At 39.1% G+C, this 14943-nt stretch overlaps 1 protein-coding gene across 1 annotated transcript in view; it reads left to right on the plus strand.

Moving 5' to 3' along the window:
* The window catches only part of LOC124776644 (sialin), a 316704-nt gene that overhangs the window by 273593 nt on the left and 28168 nt on the right, over positions 1-14943 (plus strand). The window contains exon 9 of the mRNA XM_047251732.1: positions 362-517. Coding sequence (XP_047107688.1) covers positions 362-517 — 156 coding nt within the window. The remainder of the gene's footprint in view (positions 1-361; positions 518-14943) is intronic.

Raw genomic sequence — 14943 nt, forward strand, 5'->3', positions numbered from 1 at the left:
GTCTTGCTCCACCAAATAGACCCTCTTACAGTATTTTACCGGTAAATAAACAGAACAGTGTTATTGGAAAATGTCCCTTGAACCATCACAGAACGCAGTATTTAGATTTATGTCACACTCTGCATTACCCGTTATGAAGTGATACTATACCCTATACGAAGTAAAACTCCGAAAATCTGTAAGATACAAATACCAAATTAATATCACACAGTGACAATATTGTCTGCAGAAAGTGTTATGTGAATCTTAGTGTAAAGAAGATACTCAGAAAAAAATACAGAATTTTACAATTAGCATTTTCACTTAGAAATATGATGGTCACAATTGCCTTTCCAAACAAGTAATTTCTTCTGTATTGCAGCATCTCTAGGAGGAAGTGCCTGTCTTGTTGCTGTAACCTATGTTGGCTGTAATAAGGTTGCAGCAGTTATCCTTATGACCTTTGCAGTCACATTCATGGGTGCCATGTTTGATGGATACTTGGGAAACCATATAGATATTGCACCTCACTTTGCTGGTAAGTTAATTGTTTTGATTTTTCTTAACTGTAAATTGTTTAGTTTGTGGTGGTGGTGGCGGTGGTGGTGGTGATGAATTCAATAACATCGCAGAATATAACTTTTCATGTTTGTTGTGTTCCCTAAAAAATTTGACCAGGTTCAAGTAGGAAATGCGCACTGAGGGTTCTGTATGAACTTAATTACATCAGTATATAGTTTATCCATTCCAGAAATCGAGAATCTCAACCATTTCTGCCTTTTATCAACATTGATACTGGCAAGATATCAGTTCCAAGGATTCCAAGATTTTCACAAATGTATAATGTACAAGTGACATAAAGTCATGCAGGAGGCAGGCAACCATTATCATGATAATCAGCAACTCTCCATTCATGCTGACTGGGTGACAATGGTAAAAGTCAAACATCAGGCAAAGAATGACATTACTACTCATATGACACATTTTGGAATTTATTCATCATCAGATATCCAGGTGCAATTACTGCACATAGATATGGCATTTCAAGTTGTATGTGAAACATTCACAAACTAGTCTGTGAATGTTTGTTTCACATAAAATTTGAAATGCCATATCTATGTGCAGTAATTGCTCCTGGATGTCTGATGATGGATACATTCTGAAAAGTGTTGTATGAGCAATAGTCATCCCTTGCTTGATATCTGATTTTTATGGTTGTGACCCAGTCAGCCTGAATACAGTATTTCTGATTGTTTTAATTTCAAGTTTGACATTGGATTGTATCAAACTATGTAACATAAATGGCTGTACCTTTCGATTGCATTGACTTATAAGTTAACGTTTATTATACCGCCAGTCAAGCATAGTCCTTAGTATGTGACATAAATTTCAGCTTGATACCTCTATCCATTCCTAAGAAAAAGCAGGTCTTAGCAGATAGATGAACAGTCAACCAGTCTGATAACAAATGACAAAAAGATTGTTTTTCATGTGATATAATTATAAATTTACAGTTTTCAGATTTTTCCTTTGTTTGTACTGTGAAACTGTACACCTTGCCAAATTACATGATTCTAGGCCAACAGGAAGTACCCTATAAGTTTTGATGAGTGAGTTAGCCAGTATTAAAATATGTGACATATATAGCTGTAGCTCCTGATTGCACTGATTTAGAAGCTTCAATGTTTTACGCTGCCAAGGGACCATAGACCTCAGTACATGACACAAATTTCAACTTGATATGTCTACCCATTCCCGAGAAAAAAGGAGTCTTAAGAGAAGGATTGACAGACGGATAACAGAACGATCCTATAAGTGTTCTGTTTTTACTGACTGAGGTACAGAAGCCTGAAAATCATCTTTTAACGTTAACAGGGGTAGCAGCAGTGAGTACCAGTTGTAATGTACCAGGTGGTGAGTGAGTGAACTGCTATAAGATCTTGTGGTATAAAGCGTTATTTTTTCCACACCTAGGGCAGCATATTTAACATTAAGATGCTAATTTAAAAGATGGTGATGCAGTTCTCTCAGGAACTTCATTTTAATGAATTGATGCATCATATTTTTTATCACAATGTTAGACTATTAATTATAAAATTTAAATATATCTAAACAGTTCAGATTATATACATAAAATTAAATATTACATGTACTACCCTTGTAAGTCTAGAGGCTACAGGTGATGGCAAAAAAGAAAGTATACGGGGAAAGTTAATATGAAAGTGTGTGGGAAGAGTTGGATCTGATGGATGTGATGGTTGCTATGCACTTTTTTGCTTTCCATGTTTGTTATTTGAGAACGGTGATGTGTGGGGTACAGGGGGAGTGATCTAGGAAATATTAACACATTTATTCAAAACATAACAGACATCATAAACATGTAAATCACGTACTTGCTCTTAGTGCATTAGGTAAAGCTAATACTGTAACAATTTTAAGCTGCACCAATCATGATGACATAGCAAAACACAGTGTCTTCATTTTTGTAATATTGTAGTACACATGTGAAATTTTGCATGAGCGGCCACTGGTCTTCAGCTCTACATTGTCCACATATGCATGCAGTTTATTAACTATTGAACAAAAAGGGTCCAGCTTATATACTTCCAGCACTAAAGATCCAATCCATCAATATCTTAAATACAGTAAGTACCCACTTAAGTCACCTCCCTCAATCTTGCTTGATCTACTTCCAGGAATAGCCAGGCTGTTCCTCCTCCTTTCTCATCCTTTAGGTATGTTAGACTGGCATTGCAAGATTGCTAGATTGATTACATATTTTATCATTTAGGTTCCTAGCACAATGTTATTATTTTTGTAATAAAGATATTAAAAAATCTTTTGTTCTTCATATTTAATGTATGACATTGAATTTGCAATGTGTACACTGCAAAACTGATCACTGATAATGGATAAAATAAACATAAAAAGAATTACTGAATCAGGTGATACGGAAAATTAGTGATTGAAGCTGGGAGCCTCTTTAATGATGCCTGAATTCAAAATATTTGACCACTGGGAGGCAGCAACATGTAAAAATCAAATAGGCAGCCGTTTCATTTTCATTGTTAGATGACATGAAATGGAATGATATCTCACATTACACATAATTAAATGAAATTCTGAAGGTGGCAGGGGTAAAATACAGGGAGCGAAAGGCTATTTACAAATTTGTACACAAACCAGATGGCAGTTATAAGAGTTGAAGGGCATGAAAGGGGAGCAGGGTTGGGAAGGGAGTGAGACAGGGTTGTAGCCTCTCCCCGATGTTATTCAATCTATATATTGAGCAAGCAGTAAAGGAAACAAAAGAAAAATTCGGAGTAGGTTTTAAAATGCATGGAGAAGAAATAAAAACTTTGAGGTACACCGATGATATTGTAATTCTGTCAGAGACAGCAACAGACTTGGAAGAGCAGTGGAACAGAATGCACAGTGTCTTGAAAGGAGGATATAAGATGAACATCAACAAAAGCAAAATGAGGATAATGGAATTTAGTCAAATTAAGTTGGGTGATGCTGAGGGAATTAGATTAGGAAATGAGACACTTAAAATAGTAAAAGAGTTTTGCTATTTGGGGAGCAAAATAACTGATGATGGTTGAAGTAGAGAGGATATAAAATGTAGACTGGCAATGGCAAGGAAAGCGTTTCTGAAGAAGAGAAATTTGTTAACATCGAGTATAGATTTAAGTGTCAGGAAGTCGTTTCTAAAAGTATTCGTATGGAGTGTAGCCATGTATGGAAGTGAAACATGGACGATAAATAGTTTGGACAAGAAGAGAATAGAAGCTTTCGAAATGTGGTGCTACAGAAGAGAATAGAAGCTTTCGAAATGTGCTGCTACACAAGAATGCTGAAGATTGGATAGGTAGATCACGTAACTAATGAGGAGGTATTGAATAGAATTGGGGTGAAGAGGAGTTTGTGGCACAACTTGACTAGAAGAAGGGATTGGTCCGTAGGACATGTTCTGAGGTATCAAGGGATCACCAATTTAGTATTGGAGGGCAGCATGGAGGGTAAAAATCGTAGAGGGAGACCAAGAGATGAATGCACTAAGCAGATTCAGGATGTAGGTTGCAGTAGGTACTGGGAGATGAAGAAGCTTGCACAGGATAGAGTAGCATGTAGAGCTGCATCAAACCAGTCTCAGGAGTGAAGACCACAACAACAACAAATGGAATGATATCCCATATCAGATACTGTAATAGCTGAGGTGCAAAACTTAGACTTTCTGTGAAAATGAAAAAGAAGGCAAATGTCATGACCTGTTCCTAATCACAAGCTAGGTTTATGAAATTACAGAGGGTTTGACAATATACTGTATCCCTTACTATGGGTAATTATTTGTGGGTATAAATTTAATATTTACGTGATGGCTTTATGTGCAGGTGAGTCAATAAGTCACAAAACGTGACACTCTGAAAACATACTGCACCTATAAATTTAAAAAAACCATCAAACAATGGAAAATCCAGGATGGAATGTAACAATATTATGAGACCATATAGCAGAGATGCTGAGTCGCAGATAGGCACAACAAGAAGATTTTCACACTTAAAGCTTTTGGCTAACTACTTCCCCCCCCCCCCCTCCTCCCCACCTCTCCCCTGCCTGCAACACTTCAGTGTCCGCCATCCTCAACAGTGTTGCTGTTTTAACATTGTGCCTCGCAGTGCATTCATAATTTAGTCTGGGCACTAATGACCACTGTAGTTGTGCGCCCCCCCCCCCCAAAAGAAACACATACTGTCCCTCCCCCTCCTCACCCCAGCCTCCTCCTTTCCCCCAACCAGTTGCTACTCCTATCATGCACTGGTGCTGCTGCTCGCACTGTGGTTTCAGTTGCCTGAGACTGCAGTCATGTGTGTGAGTTGTGTTTGCGTGAGAGAGAGAGAGAGAGAGAGAGAGAGAGAGAGAGAGAGAGAGAGAGTGTGTGTGTGTGTGTGTATGTGTGTGTGTGTGTGTGTGTGTGTGTGTGTGTATTGTTGACAAAGGCCATTAGCCGAAAGCTTGAAGTGTGAAAATCATTTTGTTGTGTCTATATGTGACTCAACATCTCTGCTATATGGTGAGTAGCATCTTTCCTTCTCATAATATTGTTTCAAAAATCATCCTATCATTTGACAAGGCCTTCAGAGTCTGCAGCAAAGAATTATTCTAGCCTCCAACAAGTGACCACTCATACTACAGCCATGTTATCTTTAGTGTTGCCCACCCAGTTGGTAGCCAGTGGAGACTAATTTGGGGCTGTATGGTGGATTTCCAAGTATTTCCAGTTATCCATTTGAAATACTCTCTGTGCTGGCCCTGCTTGCGAGGGCATGCATTTTCATCCAGAAGAATGATGCCTTGTCAAGAATCCAGGTAGTTTTTAGAATACAGCCTATTGCAGTTCCCACAGAGGTGCTATACTCAGATGCAGAATTAACAGTTCCATCATGAGTGGATGTACTAGCTGAACTACCAACCATCATGTAACACAGATATGAAAGGTACCTTAAGTACTATCGTCTCCTCCTCTAAAAAGGACAGCACCTATCAGTACTTGAAGAGTTTGACTGTGTGTGCAGCAAGTCAGTGGCAGGCCCAGGGATTCTGTACAGGGAGAATTCTAGGTACCATACTTATCCCCCTTACCGTCAGGTCTGAAGTGCTGCCTCCAGCTAAAACTGAAGCTGAGCCAGTGTGATCACTTCATCTGTAGGTAAGCCTGCTGTGACTCATGTACGGGGGAGGGGGTAGCAAATTCAAAAGGGTGGGGGGTTCTGTTAATCATCAGCAGTTCAAACATATGGTGAGCCTGGCTGTTGCGGCAACCTCTAAGAGAGCACGGTGCAACCATCTGGTGATTGTGACACATGTTGTAATGAAAGATGCCTCTTATTTGAGCTCTGAGGTGATACTCAGATCATTCCAGCACGTGGCAGAGAAAGTTGAGAAGACAATCTGTGCTTATGAGATTTTAATGAAGTTCACTGTCTACAGCATTGTCCCAAGAGCTGATTGTGTCTCCCTAGTTCTAAGCTGAGTAGAAGTTTTCAGACAAGACCTTTGAAGGTTCTCTGATGAGCTAGTTATTGATTTTCTTGACTCGTGCCACAGGGTCAAGAACTTTAGGGTCCCACTAAAAGGGCTAGGAGTGCTTTACACATCAAAGATACAGGCACATTAGGGTAGCATTATGGTGTGCACAATGAGATTTTTTAGACTAGGCAACACTCCTCCACCTCCAAGACCCTGAAGTGTTAGCACAAGACCCAATTAAATTACCCTCACAGAAGAGACAATTCAGTGGTCAACTGCTGAAGTATTTGTAACAAAAAGTTCTGGAATTAAAAGTGCCCCTAAAAAGCAGTGGAGCTCTCATAACACTAGATAAAAAAGCTGGCTAAAACAAAATTGATAGCAGTGAGGTTTTTGGAATAATTCTAAATGGATATCAAAAGGTTTGGTTAATGAGAAATGGATTTGTTGTATTTCTTGCAGTAGGCAAGAAACATGAATCTGTTGGGATAGAAACTGAAGCTACATGCAAGACTGAATGGTCAGAACACAGCATCAAGGTTGGCATAATCTTTTATTCGGGTCTCTGTATCAACCCAAAAATATTAATGGCAACAAATGCACCTGCCTTCTTTGAGAATGTCCACATTGAAACTAGTATCAGTGACCATGAGGCAATTGTAACAATGATTTTGACAGTACAAATGGCAATAAAACAAGCAGAAAAAATCACTTATCCAGTATAGTAGGTAAAGAGGCAGTGGTGTCACATCTCAAGGAAAAGCTAAAAACCTTTTTTGCTAGGCATGAATATGTAGAAGAGCTGTGGCTCAGGTTTAGAAAAATAGTTGACCAACCACTGAACATAAATGTATCTAGTCGAGCAGATCATGATGGGAGGTCCCTTCATGGTGTACAGAGCATAGGGCTATAGACAGATGCTCAGTGAAACACTTTTGATTCTCAGATATGTTGTATGTATTAATCCTCTTGTGAAAAATCCAAGTTTTAGACCTGCTCCCCCTTTGCATTATCTCCCACCTTGAAACAACCACTAAGAAATGGCACTGTTTTCAGTTTTTCCTCAGTCACTCACTTCCAGTACACTTTAGGCAAAAATACGCTATTATTAGTTTTAAAAACTGTTAAATTTCTTGCATGTTTCATATACAACATGTTGGAAAATACATAAAGCTGATGAGGTACAAGGCTGTGAAAATCTGCAAAAATGTCAAGAAATCTCAAAAAGTTAGTGGTTTTGCCTTAATATGTTTTTTTTTACTGCAGATTTGTGCACAATGCATAATAACAAGTGTTGTAGGAGATTTAATTTCCTTCAAGATTCATGCAAAATATTTTTAATTACTCCCTATACACACTGAGAAATGTTGCATTAAGAATTTTAGTGAAAGTGGGCGAGGAACGTTACCATCTTCAGTCAAAAATAGTATTTCTGAATGTAATATCACCTTGAAGACATTTTGTATGCAACATATACACCTAGTAAATGAGATTCATGTAATTTCTGGGGAATAAGTATTTTTTTAAAAGAAAAACACAAACTTTTAACACAAAAAGTCGTGAGATACCTCCTAATATTGCACTGGACCTCCTTTTGCACAGCATAGTGCAACAACTTGACATGGCATGGACTCAACATGTTGGAAGCCCCTGCAACATGCTGCCTCTGTAGCCACCCACAGGTGCGAATATGTCACCAGTGCAGGATTTTGTGCACGAACTGATCTCTCAGTTACATTCCATAAATGTTCAATGAGCTTCATGTTGGGCGATCTGGGTGGCCAAATCATTTGCTCGAATGTCCAGAATGTTCTTCAAACTGATCACCATGAACAGTTGTGGCCCAGTGATATGGAACATTGTCATCTGCAAAAATTCTATCGTTATTTGGGAACATGAAGTCCATGAATGGCTGCAAATGGTCTCCACATAGCCGAACATAACCATTCCCAGTCAATGATCCATGTAAACACAGTGCACACCATTGTGGAGCTTCCACCAGCTTGCACAGTGCCTTGTTGACAACTTGGGTCCATGGCTTCACGGAGTCTGCACCACACTTGAACTCTACCATCAGCTCTTACCAACTGAAATCAGGAACTCATCTCACCAGGCACCAGTTTTCCAATCATATAGGATCCAACCCATATGGTCACAAGCCCAGGAGAGGCACTGCAGTCGAAGTCATGCGGTTGTCTGCCTCTGTTAATGCCAAATCTTGCTGCACTGTCCTAATGAATATGTTCATAATACATCCCACACTGATTTCTGTGGTTATTTCATGCTCTGTTGCTAGTCTGTTAGCACTGACAACTCTATTCAAATGCTGCTCTCAGTTATTAAGTGAAGGCCGACAGCCACTGCATTTTTGTGGTGAGAGGTGAGTCTGAAATTTATTATTCTTGGCACACTTTTTACACTGGATCTTGGAATATTGTATTCCCTCTTGATTTCTGAAATGAAATGTCCCATATATCTGGCTCCAACTACCATTCTGTGTTCAGAGGTTGTTAATTCCCATTGTGCAGACACAATCACTCGGAAATCTTTTCACATGAATCACCTGAGTACAAATGACAGCTCCACCAATGCACTGTCCTTTTATTACCTTGTGTACACAATACCATCAGCATCTGTATATGTGCGTATCACTAGCCCTTGACTTTTGTCACCTAAGTGTATACTTATATTGCAACAAATCACAATTTAAAAATAGGTCTTAAATTTTATTTTAATGGAATATGCAAAATCTTAAGTTAAAAATTCATCAATTTCTCTTGTTTTCACTCAAATGTTGTTGATGTCATCACTTTCACAACAGGTAGTGGATCATCTAACATGTCTTCTGTGTTGAATTCAACCTCTGGTGTATTACCATACAATTCAAATAAAATGGAGCATTGAAATCCTGCTTTGTTTCAGCTGTATTTGTTGCCACAAGTTTTTCTACAGTGGTATGAAATTATGTTCTTTATTCATTGGCACTGGAGTTGGACCACCAATATCCTTCTCCCAGCCCCACTTCATGGCATCTTTTTCAGACTTCATCGACATCTGAACTTCTAGACAAATTCAAGCATGATACTGAACCACACTGAAGGGCCAAAGAAACTGGTATAGGCACGCATATTCAAATTCACAGATATGTAAACAGGCACGATACAGTGCTGTGGTCGGCAACACCTGTATAAGACAACAAGTGTTTGGCGCAGTTGTTAGATTGTTTACTGCTGCTACAGTGGTAGGTTATCAAGATTTAAGTGAATTTGAACATGGTGTTACAGTCGGCACATGAGTGATGGGACACAGCATTTCCGAGGTAACAATGAAGTGGAGATTTTTTCCCGTACAACTATTTCACGAGTGTACCATGAATATCAGGAATCCGGTAAAACATCAAATCTCCGACATCACTGCAGCCAGAAAAAGATCCTGCAAGAAGGGGACCAACAGTGACTGAAGGGAATCACTCAGTGTGACAGAAGTGCAAGCCTTCTGCAGACTGCTGCAGGTTTCAGTGTTCGGCCATCATCAAATGCCAGCAGAGCTTTTGGAGCTGAAGGCCCACTCGTGCACCCTTGATGACTACACGACCCAAATCTTTATGCCTCACGTGTCCCTGTCACAACCAATACTGGAAACATGTTGCCCGGTAGACGAGTTTTGTTTCAAATTATATTGAGCGGATGGATGTGTACAGGTATGGAGACAACCTCATGAATCCATGGACTCTGCATGTCAGCAGGGGACTGGTCAAGCTAGTTGAGGCTCTGTTAATGGTGTGGGGCGTGTGTAGTTGGAGTGATATGGGACGCCTGGTATATCTAGATACAACTCTGACAGGTGACGTGTGTAAGCATCCTATCTGATCAGCCATTCGTGTCCATTGTGCATTCCGATGAACTTGGGCAATTTCAGCAGAACAGTGCAACACCAAACACGTCTAGAATTGTTTCAGAGTGGCTCCAGGAATACTCTCTTTTGATTTCAGACATTAGCCAAGTCCAAACCACATCATGTTGCAGAACTTCTGAGAGCTTGCAGGGGTCCTACATGATATTAGGCAGGTGTACCAGATTTTTCAGTGCTCATTTAACTTTAGGACTCTGTATCTCAAAATAAACAAAAATGTAGTTGTACCACTATTGAAATAAGCCCTTCAAATGTACTGCCCTCTTGCAGCTGAAATTTTTCTCAACTCGAGACATCAGCACGTCAGTTCACTAGTTGCATTTGTGAAGCACTTTCTGATAACAGTCAGCATGATATCTTGTGGTTTTATTATTACTGAGGTGAATTTTGTGCCTAATGAATACATATTTAATGTATCTTCACAATATTATGTAATCAATAAGTAAGATATTGCAGTGCTAATTTTGTAAAGAAGAATGATGCACATGTCCAAAGCAGCACTGCATTGTTCTTCATAACAGCAGAGGCACTGCAATATCATATTTATCTGCTGATACTAGGCAGCAACTTTCAACTAAAATATCCTCCCTTCTATGCGAATCACATAATGTGTGTATGAGCACACGTTGTGATGTAGAAACAATGACATATAGAAGTTTGGGTCTGGCCGTGAGTCATACGTGGATGGCCAAAGTGGTTAAGGTGAATGCTCGTGTGAAGTGGGAAATCTGGGTTTGAGTACCAGACCAGTGCAAATTTGCAGTGTCTCATTCCCTTATACTGCTGATGGTTGTTTGTATTTACAACTATTAATGCATATACTGTAACCAGTAAGTGTGAAAATTATTTGTAAGTCAGTGATTTGTTTTACTTTTCTCTTACACAACATTTTAACACGTCTTAATGAACCTTGTACTATTGCGATGGATTTGGTGGTTTTTCATCTTTTTCTAACAAACACTGCATTATGCAGTTGCTGTCTACAGCCATGTTCTAGATTTTAAAGATTACAGCCACATTCAAGATTTTAAAGATACAAGAAACATATCAGCCCAAACAAAACTGCTTTTGGCAACCACTTGTCAACCACAAAATATACAGCAGGCAATGAGGAATGGAGTTAGACATACTTGAAGAATGGGAAATGTGTAAACTGAAGATAAAGGAGGAAGACAAATTCACAAAAAAACAGTCTGAATTTAAATACAATGACTATTTTGCTCTTTTAAAAACGAGTAATTATTCAGAAAAGCAGTTAGCTTAATACATGTCAGTAATTTATAAAATAGTGTGATAATGTCTGAGACCTTTATCAATACAGTATCTTTGTATTTAGTTGTAACGCTATGATCTCTGATAGACGGAGCATATGAACACATAACAAACAACTGAAGGCATGTGTCAAATTTTTATGTATAAACAACTAAACATGAACTCACACTGATACCAGATTGTGCCATGGTATATTAAAAGATCCTGGAAAGCAGAATCCAAACAAGGGTCAGGAACAAATTTAAACCTTCAGACATGGGAGATGAAGTGTTTCCCTTGTCTTCACAGTGAGGCATCTCCAGGAGCACCGCTATGAATTTGGGGGAGATATTGTGATTGCCTTTCTCGATATATAAAAGGCATTTGATAGTGTGTGTAGAAGAAAGGTCAGGGAAACACTAAAAAAGAAGGGAGTGGAAAAAGAGAGAACAAGCAGAGAGGAGGCCATGCACTGTGGAAGCCTGAGTTGTGTGAAAATGGGAGTTGAGAGGACAGATTGGTTTTAGCAAACAAATGATGTGAAACAAGGTAGTGCATGGTTACTTTTCCTCTTCATTGTGGTCTTGGATAAGATAACAGCTAAGGTGACAGAAAAAACTGGAGAAGACAAGATGAAAGCAATGGTGTTAGTGGATGAGTCGATGATCTGAGGAAACAGAGGAGGAGACTCACGAAGAGCTGGATGCTCGGGAAGAAACTGTGAGACAATGTGGAATGAAATTAAATGTAAACAAATGTGAGACCCTGGTTGCAACTAGAAAGAAAAATGGACCATTAGTGGAAGAAGGATTGAAGGTAAATAATTGAAGAAGGTGGAAAGCATCAAGTACTTGGGAAGTGTGATGGAGTAAAATGGAAGAAATGAGAATGATATTAGTAAACATGGCAGACAGGCAGAAGCATTGTAGATGTCCCACGAAAAAGCAAACAAGTAATATGTAGAAGTTAATACATCCCAGTACTGACCGAAGCATCTGAAACATGGGTAATTAAGAAAAGAGATGCAAGCAGATTACAGGCATGTGAAATGAAGTACCTCAAAAGTGGGATAGGATTAACAAGGAGAGAGAGGATGAGGAATAGAAGGGTAAGTGAAAGAGGAACCCTTGCAGAGCAGGGTAGAAACATCACAGCTAAGATGGCATGAGCACGTAAAGAGAATGGAAAACAAGAAGATTCTCAAGAAGATACATGAAATGAGGATGTGAAGGAAATGACCAAGAGGAATACCAAGGAATGTGCTGAGAAAAGGGGGTGACGACTGGACTAGATTGGAACAGAGAAAGAGGGTGGGGAAACAGGAATAGATGGCAAGGCTCATGTTCCAAATATACCCAGTCTCGGACTGCGAAACCGTTCATGATGATGATGATATTGATCTGATGTAAAAACAAATGTGTTACATATACTGAAACATTAAAAATGTAGGTATGTCACACAAAAATAATAGCATTGCTGTAATCTGTTCATGCAAAATGTTAGAAAATTTTGTATTTCATATTATGCTAATCACACTGTATTACATGCAGCTCTGATGGAAACCTTAATTAATAAATTCAGAATATATTGAGTTGCAGATCCTGATACCCACATTGCTGGAATTACATAAATATTATTTTTGTAGGTAGTATTACTATATTTCACAATTTTATTTATATTCATGAAAACTATATGTGGTTTGGTCATGGTTCGTTGAGTTGATGATACAGCCTTCTTCAGAGAACATATTTCAATTACAACTTACTTAGGGGTATTTCAATTACAACTTACTTGGGGGAGAGGGGGGGCGGGGGGGGGGGGGGGGGGAGTAATAACTGACAGCTCAGCAAACTTGGACGTGAACTGCAGTCCATGTGATATATTGCTGATCATAGAGACAATACAATAAAATATGATAATAATGATGAAGATGATAATAATAATAATAGCAACTAAGCATCTCCACTATATGACGAGCAGCAACTATCCTTTTCATAATATTAATCTTAATATAATTTTTAGATAGAGATAGAGATGGGGAGAGAGAGAGAGAGAGAGAGGGAGAGTACTTGCAGACCTATTGAAGAACATAGGCCCAAATACACTTGAGGAGCTCACACAAATCATCAGAGACATATGGAAAACAGAAAAGGTATCTGAAGAATGGAAATGTGCATTCATCCATCCATAACACAAGAAAGGTGACAGAACAGATGTCATTAACTGCAGAGGGACTTCTCTCCTTGAAGTGACCTACAAAATGCTATCCGCATCCATTCTTCAAAGAACACAAGACAGCTTGAAAACAAAATTGGTGACTATCAAGCCAGTTTCCAACTGGGGCATTGTTGTACTGAACGAATTTTCAATTTGTAGATGCTACTGAAATATAGAGCAACCCAAAGCTCTCGATCATCTGAATGTTCGTCAACTTCCAGAAGGCATACGATTCAGCGGTCGACAGTCCCTCTTTAACATCTTAGAAGAACAAGGACTTGATCGAACATGAAGATTCATCAAGGGAGACACTCATGGGCACGAAGTCAAAAGCGAAATTCATGGGCGAATTGTCAGAGCCCTTTGAGATAAACACTGGTATGCAACAAGGTGATGGATTGTCACCACTGCTCTTCAACCTTGTTCTGGATAAAGTCATCTGAGAATGGAAGAAAGAATCGAAAACCCAGGACCACTGGAAACCCATTCAACTCAGACGAAAGAATGAGGACATCGAGGTCAGTTGTTTAGCTCTCACAGACGACCTAGCTATACTAGTAGCCTGCGAAAATACAAGCAATCAAACAGATTGAAGTCCTCAAGGAATGCGCTGAGGAAACTGGACTACAAATGTCATTCGAGAAGACAAAGTTCATTTGCACTAAATTTGACACTCGGGAACTGAACACAAAATATGTGCAGATCAAACAAGTTGCACACTTCAGATATCTCGGTGAGATCATAGAACCAACAGGGTTGGAAAAAGAAGCACAGAAAGTTTGGTTACAAAAGCTCAAATGAGCATATGGGAGAACACATGAAATCTACAACAAGAAATACAAAGATCAAACATCATAATACAGTGATTAAACCTGAATATAATACAGTGATTAAACCTGAAGTGCTGTATGCGAGTGAAACCTTGGTACTGAAGAGAAGAGGTGATCTTGACAACATCTTGAAGGAGGAAAGAAAGATCACGAGGAAAATGCTGGGACCAGATAAAACAAAGGAGGGGTATAGACTCAAATTGCACAAAGCAACAGAAGAACTGTCCAACCTTGCTGCAGATATCCATCAATGAAGACTGAAATTCTATGGGCAGATTCATAGAATCCCACTTTCAAGGCTAACTCTTAAGATTTTGACATACACTGCCAAACTGAAGAACATTCCATGGATAGAAGAAGTCAAATATGACTTCGAAAAGTTACAGATAGGAACATCGGACATACTAGACAGGAAACTTTACCATCAGAAGATAAATAGATGGGTAGTAAAGTCAGAGAATTAAGTCCCTAACAGACCAGGGACCAAGTTGTCAGAAGAAAGGAAGAAAGCACATAGCGAAAGAATGAAAGCTATATGGGCTATTAGAAAGGTGAATCATAAATGTAATGCGAGATTTGACAGGGTCCATATGCACATAATAATAAATAATTATTATTATTAGGCCACTCCACCTATCCCAGAGGATAACCCACTGACACCTGACCATGTCTTCTGGATGCTTCACTTTTTTCTGCCAGGCAGTATACGCCCTAATCTTTGCAC

Source organism: Schistocerca piceifrons, chromosome 2, assembly GCF_021461385.2.
Source record: "Schistocerca piceifrons isolate TAMUIC-IGC-003096 chromosome 2, iqSchPice1.1, whole genome shotgun sequence".
NCBI classification, from domain to species: domain Eukaryota; kingdom Metazoa; phylum Arthropoda; class Insecta; order Orthoptera; family Acrididae; genus Schistocerca; species Schistocerca piceifrons.